Genomic DNA, 13,586 nt, shown 5'->3' with positions numbered 1-13,586 from the left:
TATTTTGCTAGATAGTCCTTCAAAAAGTAAAAAGGTCATTTTCAGGATTTCTTAGCTTATCTTAACATTAAATACAATGACCCTTTTTTACATGTGGAAGCTCAGAGGAAGAATTGTTCACATATCAATTTTTGGGACTCATTTCTGACCTTGTTTGTTAACCCCACAGCTCTCCTAAAGGAAGACATCAAGGAAAAGAACGACCATAACCGCCAAGACAGCGATATTAACGCTGTAGGGGATGGCAGGGCTGTGGAGTATTACTTTGCCTCTGATGCCAGGTGAAAGTCCTTTTATATAAACCATACATAAAAACACATCACTTTATGTTGCACTCCCTTTGTGAACACTGTTTCCTCCTTGACTGACAGCGCCATTATCGAGCACACCAACAAGGTGTTGTACCTGGAGGACGATGACATTGCTGTGGTGAGAGGAGGGCAACTTTCCATCCACAGGATGAACCGGCAGGCAGGTGAAGACCCTGTTCGGGCCATCAAGACCCTTAAAATGGAGCTGCAGCAGATCATGAAAGGTCAGTTACCAGTTTGAGACAAAATAAGACATGTAAAATCTTTGAATGAATGCTTTGAAAACTACCGTATTTTTCCGGAGTATAAGTCGCACCTGCCGAAAATGCAAAATAAAGAAGGAAAAAAACATATAAGTCGCATTGGAGTATAAGTCGCATTTTTTGGGGAAATGTATTTGATAAAATCCAACACCAAGAATAGACATTTTAAAGGCAATTTAAAATACATAAAGAATAGTGAACAACAGGCTGAATAAGTGTAGGTTATATGAGGCATAAATAACCAACTGCTATGTTAACCTAACATATTATGGTAAGAGTCATTCAAATAACTATAACATATAGAACATGCTATACCTTTACCAAACTATCTCTCACTCCTAATCCATAAATCCCATGAAATCTTATACGTCTAGTCCAGTGGTTCTTAACCTTGTTGGAGGTACCGAACCCCACCAGTTTCATATGTGCATTCACCCAACCCTTCTTTAGTGAAAAATAAAATATATATATATATATATATATATATATTTGTTTCAATTCAAGACAAAGTGTATGGTTTTTTTTTTACTTGTGCACAAAATTAACCATGCATGAGCATCACCTTTGTTCAATCAATCAATCAATGTTTATTTATATAGCCCCAAATCACAAATGTCTCAAAGGACTGCACAAACCATTACGACTACAACATCCTCGGAAGAACCCACAAATGGGCAAGGAAAACTCACACCCAGTGGGCAGGGAGAATTCAAATCCAGTGGGACGCCAGTGACAATGCTGACTATGAGAAACCTTGGAGAGGACCTCAGATGTGGGCAACCCCCCCCTCTAGGGGACCGAAAGCAATGGATGTCGAGCGGGTCTAACATGATACTGTGAAAGTTCAATCCATTGTGGCTCCAACACAGCCGCGAGAGTTCAGTTCAAGCGGATCCAAGACAGCAGCGAGAGTCCTGTCCACAGGAAACCATCTCAAGTGGAGGCGGATCAGCAGCGTAGAGATGTCCCCAACCGATACACAGGCGAGCGGTCCATCCTGGGTCTCGACTCTGGACAGCCAGTACTTCATCCATGGTCATCGGACCGGACCCCCTCCACAAGGGAGGGGGGGACATAGGAGAAAAAAGAAAAGAAGCGGCAGATCAACTGGTCTAAAAAGGAGGTCTATTTAAAGGCTAGAGTATACGGATAAATTTTAAGGTGAGACTTAAATAAAACTCACAACCCAGTGAGATGCCATTGTGAACGACTATGAGAAACCTTGGAGAGGACCGCAGATGTGGGTGACCCCCACCCTCGGATGCAATGGACGTCGAGTGGGTCTAGTATATTATTGTGAAAGTCCAGTCCATAGTGGATCCAACATAATAGTGATAGTCCAGTCTATAGTGGGGCCAGCAGTAGTCCATCCCGAGCGGGAGACAGGTCAGCAGCGCAGAGATGTCCCCAACCGATACACAGGCGAGCGGTCCACCCTGGGTCCCGACTCTGGACAGCCAGTACTTCATCCATGGTGGCCACCGGATCTGTGCCCCCCCCCCCTCCACAAGAAAAGAAAAGAAACGGCAGATCAACTGGTTGTAAAATGGGGTCTTTTTAAAGGCTAAAGTATACAAATGAGTTTTAAGATGGGACTTAAATGTTTCTACTGAGGTAGCATCCATAACTGTTACCGGGAGGGCATTCCAGAGTACTGGAGCCCGAATAGAAAACGCTCTAAAGGCTGCAGACTTTTTTTGGGCTTTGGGAATCACTAATAAGCCAGAGTTCTTTGAATGCAGATTTCTTGCCGGGACATATGGTACAATACAATCGGCAAGATAGGATGGAGCTATTTAGTATTGTATGTAGTATTTTATACGTAAGTAGTAGAACCTTAAAGTCACATCTTAAGTGCACAGGAAGCCAGTGCAGGTGAGCCAGTATAGGTATATATGTATGTATATATGTATATAAAGGTATATACAGTATAGGTATATATGTATGTATATATGTATATAAAGGTATATACAGTATAGGTATATATGTATGTATATATGTATATAAAGGTATATACAGTATAGGTATATATGTATGTATATATGTATATAAAGGTATATACAGTATAGGTATATATGTATGTATATATGTATATAAAGGTATATACAGTATAGGTATATATGTATGTATATATGTATATAAAGGTATATACAGTACAGGCGTAATGTGATCAAACTTTCTTGTTCTTGTCAAAAGTCTAGCAGCCGCATTTTGTACCAACTGTAATCTTTTAATGCTAGACATGGGGAGACCCGAAAATAATACGTTACAGTAATCGAGACGAGTTGTAACAAACGCATGAATAATGATCTCAGCGTCGCTTGTGGACAAAATGGAGCGAATTTTAGCGATATTACAGAAATGAAAGAAGGCCGTTTTAGTAACAAATGTGTACATGTACATGTGTTGATGTACTTGATCAATTTATATTTAGACTGTGTAGAAGCTATTTATGTAGTATTAATGTATTTCTACACTTTTTGCAGGAAACTTTGATTCCTTCATGCAGAAAGAGATCTTTGAGCAGCCAGAGTCAGTAGTGAACACGATGAGAGGTCGAATTTGTTTTGACTCCAACACTGGTAAGCAAAATATTCTCTTTATGTCTCCCCTGGGAATTGCACATATAGTACTGTAATACACCTACTACCTTTACCACCTTCTTAGTGATTCTCGGAGGACTGAAGGACCACCTGAAGGAAATCAAACGCTGCAGAAGGCTAATCCTGATTGGCTGTGGCACGAGTTTCCATGCTGCTGTTGCTGTGAGTAGAGGGTGATCGTCAAAGTTTGTGAGAATAATAAACGTTTATGGTGGAAGCGATGAGTTTACTTTGCCCTCCAACGTTTTCAGACCAGACAGATCCTGGAAGAGCTGACAGAACTGCCTGTCATGGTGGAACTGGCGAGCGACTTCCTGGACCGCAATACACCAGTTTTCAGAGATGACGTCAGCTTCTTCATCAGCCAGTCAGGTGACAGCCGTCCCAGCATTCCTGCACGCTATGTCGTGATGCATTTGTAACCTTTATCTGGTTGTACCATCAGGAGAGACAGCAGACACCTTGATGGCCTTACGTTACTGTAAGGACAGAGGTGCTCTCACAGTGGGTATAACCAACACTGTGGGCAGCTCCATTTGCAGGGTGACAGACTGTGGAGTCCACATTAATGCTGGGCCCGAGATTGGAGTAGCAAGTACCAAGGTATACCACTGAGATCCCACTTTCTTCCCTTCAAAAAAATCCATCAAGTTATATATATATATTAAGGCTGGGCAACGATTAAAAATTTTAATTGAAGTTAATCGCACTATTTCTCCGATTAATCGTGATTAACTGCATTGTATACGCAAAGCCCAATAATGAATTCAAAAGTAGTGTGTAGTGCACCTTTATTGGAATATTCTCCCACATGAACAAAAGCGCCAAAACATTTGTTGTGCAAACACAATCAGTCCTTGTTAAACAGTAGCAGTTAAATAGCATATTTGATGAAAATCAACTCCAAAATTGTAAATACAAACATTTAAGCTTATTGCCACTGCCAGGGTATTTAAGTTATCCTGTTTGTTCTGGAAAATAAATATAATCTACATACAAATCTCTGAGCCACAATCATAACATCTGAACAGGCAATTTCTGAGGTAACAGCAGAAACATTTTTTTTTATTATGTTTAAAAAACCTATATTATAGGTAGTGGGCTGTTTTAGGGGATTTTGGATCAAATTATCCGTAGTAGCAATATTAATAATGTTGTGTTTATTCTGCGTAGTGCACTTAAAATAATTATGACCATATCTAGGAATTGATATGATGGGAATTTTCCGATTGTTTGCTTGGTGCTTTGATAAACTGAAGGCATCATATACATGGTACTATATTGTGATGTTATGAGCCAGGGGAAAAAAGAACTACCCTACCCAGCATGCAACAGGAGTGGTAGCCCGGTATAGGTTGTGTCGCCATGACGACATCTTGTATGTTGTGATATGCACGCTCTGAAAGCAAACGTTAAGAAGTCAGCCAACACTCCTGGTCTGCATTATTCATAAATAGACAGACAACACATATACTCCGCTGCTTCACAGGCCGCTGGATGTAGCCGGCAAAGTATTCCCATGCTAGCTAGCCGCTCTAGCAAGCACGCCTCATTCAGTCCAAAACGGCCCGATCTATCCACATCCAGAATTGTCTGGCGGTCGTAAGTGATCCCGGAGTGACCACGCTGTAAGCCAGCCAGGACATTTGCAGAATTGTCCGGTATTTTTGCCAAATGTTCCATCTTTACCAAGAGCCCCTCCACGCCGGGCGACGCCATCTTGTTAAGAAAAGGCGTTAACAAAATAAAAGCATGTAAACAACATACGCAAATGTGCGATAAAATAATTGTCGGCGTTAATAGATTGATGAGTTAACGCGTAATTAACGCATTAATTTGCCCACCCCTAATAAAGATGCTAAAACAAATAAATGTTCCTCTGTGTGTGGCGCAGGCGTACACCAGTCAGTTTGTTGCCCTCATGATGTTCGGCCTGATGATGAGTGAAGACAGGCTCTCCCTGCAAAAGAGAAGACTGGAGATCATTGACAGCCTCAAGGACCTACCTGGTAACAAAACACTCAACTACACAGCAAAAAGTCAGTGTTCAAAAACAAAACAAAAAAGCAAACATTAGGGGTATTTTATTTAAAATAAGCAAAATTATCTCCCAATAGAACAAGAAAATTTGGCTTGTCAAGACTTTCCAAAACAAGTCAAATTAAAACTGCATGCAGCGATGGACGGGACCGACTTTTGCTGGTGTTTCCGTCCTTTACCCATTCAACATATCTTTACGTGCACGTTACCTACCTTCCCTGCATCCTGGGGTCACACTGGTGCTTCTTTCTGTCACCCATACATGCTGGTGTTTCCTGCCATCACCCATACAACATATCTTTACCTGCACATTACCTACCTTCCCTGCATCCTGGGGTCACACTGGTGCCTCTTTCTTTCACCCATACACACTGGTGCTTCCTGCCATCACCCAGACAACATATCTTTATCTGCACATTACCTACCTTCTCTGTATCCTGGAGTCAAGCTGGCGCCTCCTTCTTTCACCCAGTCAACATATCTTTACCTGCACACTACGTACCTTCTCTGCATGGTGTGGTCACGCTGGTGCTTCCTGCTTTTAAGCGGCCATCTTGAGACCGCAGCAGCATCAGCGCAGCGAGTTCTTTGAAGGCTCGTAAAATCAAAACCGGAGCAGTTAGAAAAACTATTTCGTCAACTTTTAATCAGAAGGGTTCAATCTCTCTCCTGTGGTAGTTTGAAGCCGACACAACAAACGCGCTCAGAGGAGATAATGTTTGAAAAAAGGTGACGGGTTTTTACAAAACTTTTGTTTTGAAGGGGTAAGCGCCAACTTCCTGTTGATTTTTGCTGAAGGATGTCAATGAATGAAATGTAGGTCTAACCTCAAATAACTCAAAACTACCTTAAAATAAGTATATTCTCACTAATAACAACTGTACTACTATATGAGTACGAACTTTCAATTGTTTCATTGAAAATAAAACAGCAAGGTCCATTTGGCTGTCATCTGTTTTAATATCAATCAATCAATCAATGTTTACTTATATAGCCCTAAATCACTAGTGTCTCAAAGGGCTGCACAAACCACCACGACATCCTCGGTAGGCCCACATAAGGGCAAGGAAAACTCACACCCAGTGGGACATCGGTGACAATAATGATCCAGTGGGACGTCTGTGACAATAATGACTATGAGAACCTTAGAGAGGAGGAAAGCAATGGATGTCGAGCGGGTCTAACATGATACTGTGAAAGTTCAATCCACAATGGATCCAACATAGTCGCGAGAGTCCAGTCCAAAGCGGGTCCAACTCAGCAGCGAGAGTCCCGTTCACAGCGGAGCCAGCAGGAAACCATCCCAAGCGGAGGCGGATCAGCAGCGCAGAGATGTCGAGGCGGATCAGCAGCGCAGAGATGTCCCCAGCCGATACACAGGCAAGCAGTACATGGCCACCGGATCGGACCGGACCCCCTCCACACGGGAGAGTGGGACATAGAAGAAAAAGAAAAGAAACAGCAGATCAACTGGTCTAAAAAGGGAGTCTATTTAAAGGCTACAGTATACAAATGAGTTTTAAGGTGAGACTTAAATGCTTCTACTGAGGTGGCATCTCGAACTGTTACCGGGAGGGCATTCCAGAGTACTGGAGCCCGAACGGAAAACGCTCTATAGCCCGCAGACTTTTTTTGGGCTTTGGGAATCACTAACAAGCCGGAGTCCTTTGAACGCAGATTTCTTGCCGGGACATATGGTACAATACAATCGGCAAGATAGGATGGAGCTAGACCGTGTAGTATTTTATACGTAAGTAGTAAAACCTTAAAGTCACATCTTAAGTGCACAGGAAGCCAGTGCAGGTGAGCCAGTATAGGTATATATGTATGTATATATGTATATAAAGGTATATACAGTATAGGTATATATGTATGTATATATGTATATATAGGTATATACAGTACAGGCGTAATGTGATCAAACTTTCTTGTTCTTGTCAAAAGTCTAGCAGCCGCATTTTGTACCAACTGTAATCTTTTAATGCTAGACATGGGGAGACCCGAAAATAATACGTTACAGTAATCGAGGCGAGACGTAACAAACGCATGGATAATGATCTCAGCGTCTTTAGTGGACAGAATGGAGCGAATTTTAGCGATATTACGGAGATGAAAGAAGGCCGTTTTAGTAACGCTTTTAATGTGTGCCTCAAAGGAGAGAGTTGGGTCGAAGATAATACCCAGATTCTTTACCGTGTCGCCTTGTTTAATTGTTTGGTTGTCAAATGTTAGAGTTGTATTATTAAATAGAGTTCGGTGTCTAGCAGGACCGATAATCAGCATTTCCGTTTTTTTGGCGTTGAGTTGCAAAAAGTTAGCGGACATCCATTGTTTAATTTCATTAAGACACGCCTCCAGCTGACTACAATCCGGCGTGTTGGTCAGCTTTAGGGGCATGTAGAGTTGGGTGTCATCAGCATAACAGTGAAAGCTAACACCGTATTTGCGTATGATGTCACCTAGCGGCAGCATGTAGATGCTGAAGAGTGCAGGGCCAAGGACCGAACCCTGGGGAACTCCACACGTTACCTTAACGTAGTCCGAGGTCACATTGTTATGGGAGACACACTGCATCCTATCAGTAAGATAAGAGTTAAACCAAGACAGGGCTAAGTCTGACATACCAATTCGTGTTTTGATACGTTCTAATAAAATATTATGATCGACGGTATCGAAAGCAGCGCTAAGATCGAGGAGCAGCAACATAGATGACGCATCAGAATCCATAGTTAGCAATAGATCATTAGTCATTTTTGCGAGGGCTGTCTCCGTCGAGTGATTTGCCCTGAAACCGGATTGAAAGGTTTCACATAGATTGTTAGACGCTAAGTGTTCATTTAACTGCTCCGCAACAATTTTTTCGAGGATTTTTGAAATAAAGGGAAGGTGAGACACCGGTCGGTAGTTTACCATGAGGTCAGGATCGAGGTTAGGTCTTTTAAGAAGAGGATGAATAACCGCTTTTTTGAATGCTAGGGGAACAGTGCCCGAGGAAAGTGATAAGTTTATAATATTTAGCACTGATGGACCTAATAATACAAAGAGCTCCTTGATCAGTTTCCCTGGAAGAGGGTCAAGTAAACATGTTGTTTGTTTTATTCCATTTACACGTTGTAACAATTCCTCTAATGTTATTTCCTCAAAACGAGAGAAACTATTTTGGAGGGCAGTATCCGCCGTATATACAATCGTGTCAGTGTTAATAGAACCCCGTTGTAGCTGGGACGCATTGTCTTTAATCTCCTTTCTAATGACTTCAATTTTCTTACTAAAGAATTGCATAAAGTCATCAGCTGAGTGGGTGGAGCTACTGGAAGGAGTCCCTTGTTGGGTTAGCGATGCTACCGTACTAAACAAAAATTTAGGATCGTTTTTATTGCGGTGGATGAGATTTGAGTAATAATTAGCTTTAGCTAAGGTAAGCATGCGTTTATAAGTTATTAAACCATCACTAAATGCTTGATGGTGCACCTCAAGTTTAGTCGTGCGCCATTTGTGTTCCAGCTTTCTGCATAATAATTTCTGAGCTCTAGTTTCTTCTGTAAACCACGGGGTGCGCTTTTTTGGAGCCTTTTTTAACTTTAGCGGTGCTATGTTATCAATGGTTTCGCGCAGGGCGTCGTTAAAGTTGTTAGTGAGGTTATCAATAGAGCCCACATACTTTGGGAATGGTGCCATTACCGAGGGCAGTAGGTCAGCAAGAGCTGTCGTTGTGGCCGTATTAATGTTGCGGCTGCTATAGCAGTTATTATTATTATTAGTTTGACGAACATGCGTCTGAACCTCGAATTTTATAAGGTAATGATCGGACAATACTTTAGTATACGGGAGTATCGTAACTTTGGAAGCGGTGATACCCTTGACAAGCACTAAGTCTATCGTATTACCGTTGCGATGCGTGGGTTCATTTATTATTTGTGTGAGACCACAGCTATCAATTATAGTCTGGAGCGCTACGCACGGTGGGTCCGATGGGGTATTCATATGGATATTAAAGTCCCCCATTATGATTATATTATCGGCGTGTGTCACTAGATCAGCAACGAACTCTGAGAATTCATTGATAAAGTCCGAACAGGGCCCTGGGGGGCGGTAGATAACAGCCAGGTGTAGAGGCAGCGGTGTGACAGACCTCATAGTAAGCACCTCAAACGATTTATATTTATTATTTATGTTAGGACTAAGGTTAAAGTTTTCGTTGTATATTAGTGCGACCCCCCCACCCCTTTTAAGCGGACGGGCAATATGCGCATGTGTAAAGTTAGGAGGACATGCCTCATTTAGCGCAAAAAAGTCGTTTGGTTTAAGCCAGGTTTCACTGAGACCGATGACGTTAAGATTGTTGTCTCTGATGATATCATTAACTAACAACGTTTTGGGAGACAATGATCTTATGTTTAAAAAACCTATATTATAGGTAGTGGGCTGTTTTAGGGAATTTTTGATCAAATTATCGGTAGTAGCAATATTAATAATGTTGTGTTTATTATGCCCAGTGCATTCAGTATAATTGCGACCATATCTAGGAATTGATACGACGGGAATGTTCCGATTGTTTGATTGTTGCTTTGATAAACTGCACGCATCATGGTTAGCCTCCTCAGTAACGGGGATTTTCCGATTGTTTGTTTGTTGCTTTGATAAACTGCACGCATCATAGTTAGCCACCTCAGTAGAACACATGTCCAACTCTGAAACACTCAAAGCAGAAAAAACTTGTTCTAATTTAACAGACTCCTTACCCAGACCAGTAGTCTCGCATCCCTTATTTAAATCCGTCTTCAGGGTGGAGGGAAGTGGTGTTCTGTGGGGATTAGCCTTCTGCTTTGTTTTTAGCCCCGCTCGGCATCCGCGTTTCCGATCACACCGCTGGCGTCTGCTCCGTAGACGGCCCGCGCTGCCACTAGACTCCGCTGCTTCACAGGCCGCTGGATGTAGCCGACGTATCCCCATGCTAGTTAGCATGTTTAGCACGCCCGCGTCTATCAGTCCAAAACGGCCCGATGTGTCCATATCCAGAAGTGTCTGGCGGTCGTACGTGATCACGGAGTGACCACGATGCGAGCCAGCCATGAAGTCTGCAGAACTGTCCGGCATTTCCGCCAAATGTTCCATCTTTAGCAAGAGCACCGCAGTGTCGCAGCCCGTCCGGGCGCCGCCATCTTGCTGTGTCAAAGTCATGATTTTTTTTTTCACATGCTTGAAATAAGAAATTATTACTTTAAAAAAGTAATTTTATTCTTAAATAAATGATAAATGGGTTGTACTTGTATAGCGCTTTTCTACCTTCAAGATACTCAAAGCGCTTTGACACTACTTCCACATTCACACACACATTCACACACTGATGGAGGGAGCTGCCATGCAAGGCGCTAACCAGCACCCATCAGGAGCAAGGGTGAAGTGTCTTGCTCAGGACACAACGGACGTGACGAGGTTGGTACTAGGTGGGGATTGAACCAGCGACCCTCGGGTCGCGCACGGCCACTCTCCCACTGCGCCACGCCGTCCCAACATTCTTGTGAGTGTTGACGACACAGCTTTGCAACAGTTGATAGTCTAGTTTCAAGCATGTTTTACTCAATACAGGTCAGGAGTTCAAGTACCTAGGAGTCTTGTTCACGAGTGGGGGAAGAGTGGATCGTGAGATCGACAGGCGGATCGGTGCGGCGTCTTCAGTAATGCGGACACTGTATCAATCCGTTGAGGTGAAGAAGGAACTGAGCCGGAAGGCAAAGCTCTCAATTTACCGGTCGATCTACGTTCCCATCCTCACCTATGGTCATGAGCTTTGAGTCATGACCGAAAGGATAAGATCACGGGTACAAGCGGCCCAAATGAGTTTGGGTCTCTCCCTTAGAGATAGGGTGAGAAGCTCTGCCATCCGGGAGGAACTCAAAGTAAAGCCGCTGCTCCTCCACATGGAGAGGAGCCAGATGAGGTGGTTCGGGCATCTGGTCAGGATGCCACCCGAACGCCTCCCTAGGGAGGTGTTTAGGGCACGTCCAACCGGTAGGAGGCCACGGGGAAGACCCAGGACACGTTGGGAAGACTATGTCTCCCGGCTGGCCTGGGAACGCCTTGGGATCCCCCGGGAAGAGCTAGACGAAGTGGCTGGGGAGAGGGAAGTCTGGGTTTCCCTGCTTAGGCTGCTGCCCCCGCGACCCGACCTCAGATAAGCGGAGGAAGATGGATGGATGGAGGTCATAAAATCTCAGCAACAAGCTGTAATAACTTACTGATATAATTTAGGACCAAAACCCTTCAAACAAGTAAAAGTCTCTAACATAAAATCTGCTTAGTGATACGAATGAGCTTATCAGACAGAAAATAAGCAAATATCTTCCTTATTTGATATATTTAATCTTACTTAGATTTCAATTTTTGCAGTGTTCTAAAATGTTTGGAAGATACACTCCCTTTTATGTTGGAGACCTTTCTGGCTTCAATAGATTCAATCGTGTGCTTTCTTAATATTCCGTATGCAACCATGACTCAAAACATATCTCAAATCAGCCTCACCCATTAAAATCAATTAAATCTGTGCTCGGCCCGCCCAAAAAATAACAATTTTACATGTAAAATGTCTTTAAAAAAATGGTTTTAAATGGTAAATATCGTTTAAAAAAGATTACTATGACATGTCCTATAAACAACTACAGTAATATTGTGAATTGATGTACTATAACTGTTTAGCATTTACCTGGGAAGCAGACTTTTGTAGGTGTCTCCTACGGGCTGCTTCTCTGCCGGGCAACAATAGGAACTAGAAAATCGACATGGACATATTTGAGTGACTGACCAGAGATGTCCGAGTGGACAACATGCGATAAATATGTCTGTGTACCAAAAGTAATGCTTGGCGGTCCGGTTTGTTGAGTCAGGAGTACTAGACAGAACAAACTGAAAACATGTCAAACACAGCATCTGCAGCTGTCTCGCCGGGCCGGCTGCTAACCAGTAAGATGTGTTTTTTAATGATTTGTTTCTCTGATTTAGCTGATTCTGATCCGCTTCTTCTCCCTTGCGCTGGTTTTCTTACTTTTCGGTGGTTGCAGGGCAGGAATGTGTCGATCTCTGAGCGGCGCTCAAACGTGCGCACGTTAACTGTCTAATCAAAACTGGTTTGTTTCTTTGCATAGATAAAGCCAGAGCTGCAACGTCTAACAATATATTAACTCTCTATTGCTCCAAAGGCGCAACCCTGAGACAAATACTACCTCAACAGACGGCAGGTTTGGGCTTATAACTCCGATTATGTTCGCAACTTAAAGCGCAACAAAAAGCCGAGAGACAGCTCATATTTCAAACCACTCATAAGTAGCACTGTATTTAGATACTGCTGCTGTGTATGAGTGCATGAAGACCACAGCGTAATAAATTGACCAAACAGAAGACAAACTGCAGTCTCATTTACCTTTTGACACTCAGCTTAGCTACTCTAAACCATTTAAATCACAGGAGACTAGAGATGCGCAGATAGGCAATTATATCATCCACAACCGCATCACCAAAGTCGTCATCCACCCGCCGTCCACCCGAACCAACATTTTATCAGAACAGTACCCGCCCGCTGAAGTACATCAGAGGTCGGCCGCCTTTACCACTCACAGAGCTATTTAAACCTGTTTTACAAAGTAATGAAGACAATTGGAGCCGCTAACGTTCTCGCGACTATCCAATAGCGTTCATCCTGATGACAAGAATAAGGGTGTGCTGTGAAGCTATTGCCTTTAACACCTTCAACAACATGCACGAACCGATTGTTAGTCCGGCAACATGTGGTGCAGCTTCCGCAATCACAGGTACAAAATTGAAAGGCATACTGGGTGACACAGAGTACACTGATGGTTGGGATATAAACAACTTTAATACTTACTAATATGCGCCACGCTGTGAAGCCACTCCAAACAAGATTGACAAACAGATTTCAGGAGAACATCCTCACTTTAACACAACATAAACTCAACACAACAAATACCCAGAATCCTTCGTATCCGTGACAAATCCTGAATATTTAAATGCATACCCACAATATGGTGTATTTGAATTGAAAAAAATAGTAGCATGGGCAAAATGGCTGAATGTGTTTTGACAGTTTTCCACACTAAAGTGAGCAGGGGTGGAGCAGTAGAAGAGTCGGCTGACACAAACAAACATACTGTCAAAGAATGACAGTGCAGACCTCTGTTGAGGTTACAAAAAAATCATGGGATCTATTTTGGGGGGAAAATTTCAATCCTGCATTCTTTGTTAGTGCTATTTATATCCAATGGGGACACTAAAAAAATGGCAAAAGAAAATCCTGTTTCAGAAGGCTGTGTCTAACAAACACTCACAGTCACACTTACTGGTGTCACGTCTGTAGA

At 42.8% G+C, this 13,586-nt stretch overlaps 1 protein-coding gene across 1 annotated transcript in view; it reads left to right on the top strand.

The window, feature by feature from the left end:
- The window catches only part of gfpt2 (glutamine-fructose-6-phosphate transaminase 2), a 69,204-nt gene that overhangs the window by 39,866 nt on the left and 15,752 nt on the right, over nucleotides 1–13,586 (top strand). The window contains exons 9-15 of the mRNA XM_061902095.1: nucleotides 170–281; nucleotides 372–535; nucleotides 3,061–3,156; nucleotides 3,242–3,339; nucleotides 3,429–3,549; nucleotides 3,623–3,780; nucleotides 5,072–5,186. Coding sequence (XP_061758079.1) covers nucleotides 170–281; nucleotides 372–535; nucleotides 3,061–3,156; nucleotides 3,242–3,339; nucleotides 3,429–3,549; nucleotides 3,623–3,780; nucleotides 5,072–5,186 — 864 coding nt within the window. The remainder of the gene's footprint in view (nucleotides 1–169; nucleotides 282–371; nucleotides 536–3,060; nucleotides 3,157–3,241; nucleotides 3,340–3,428; nucleotides 3,550–3,622; nucleotides 3,781–5,071; nucleotides 5,187–13,586) is intronic.

Source organism: Nerophis ophidion, linkage group LG05, assembly GCF_033978795.1.
Source record: "Nerophis ophidion isolate RoL-2023_Sa linkage group LG05, RoL_Noph_v1.0, whole genome shotgun sequence".
NCBI lineage: Eukaryota > Metazoa > Chordata > Actinopteri > Syngnathiformes > Syngnathidae > Nerophis > Nerophis ophidion.
Note: the sequence above shows the minus strand (reverse complement) of the source record. Positions and strands in the feature narration are given on the sequence as shown.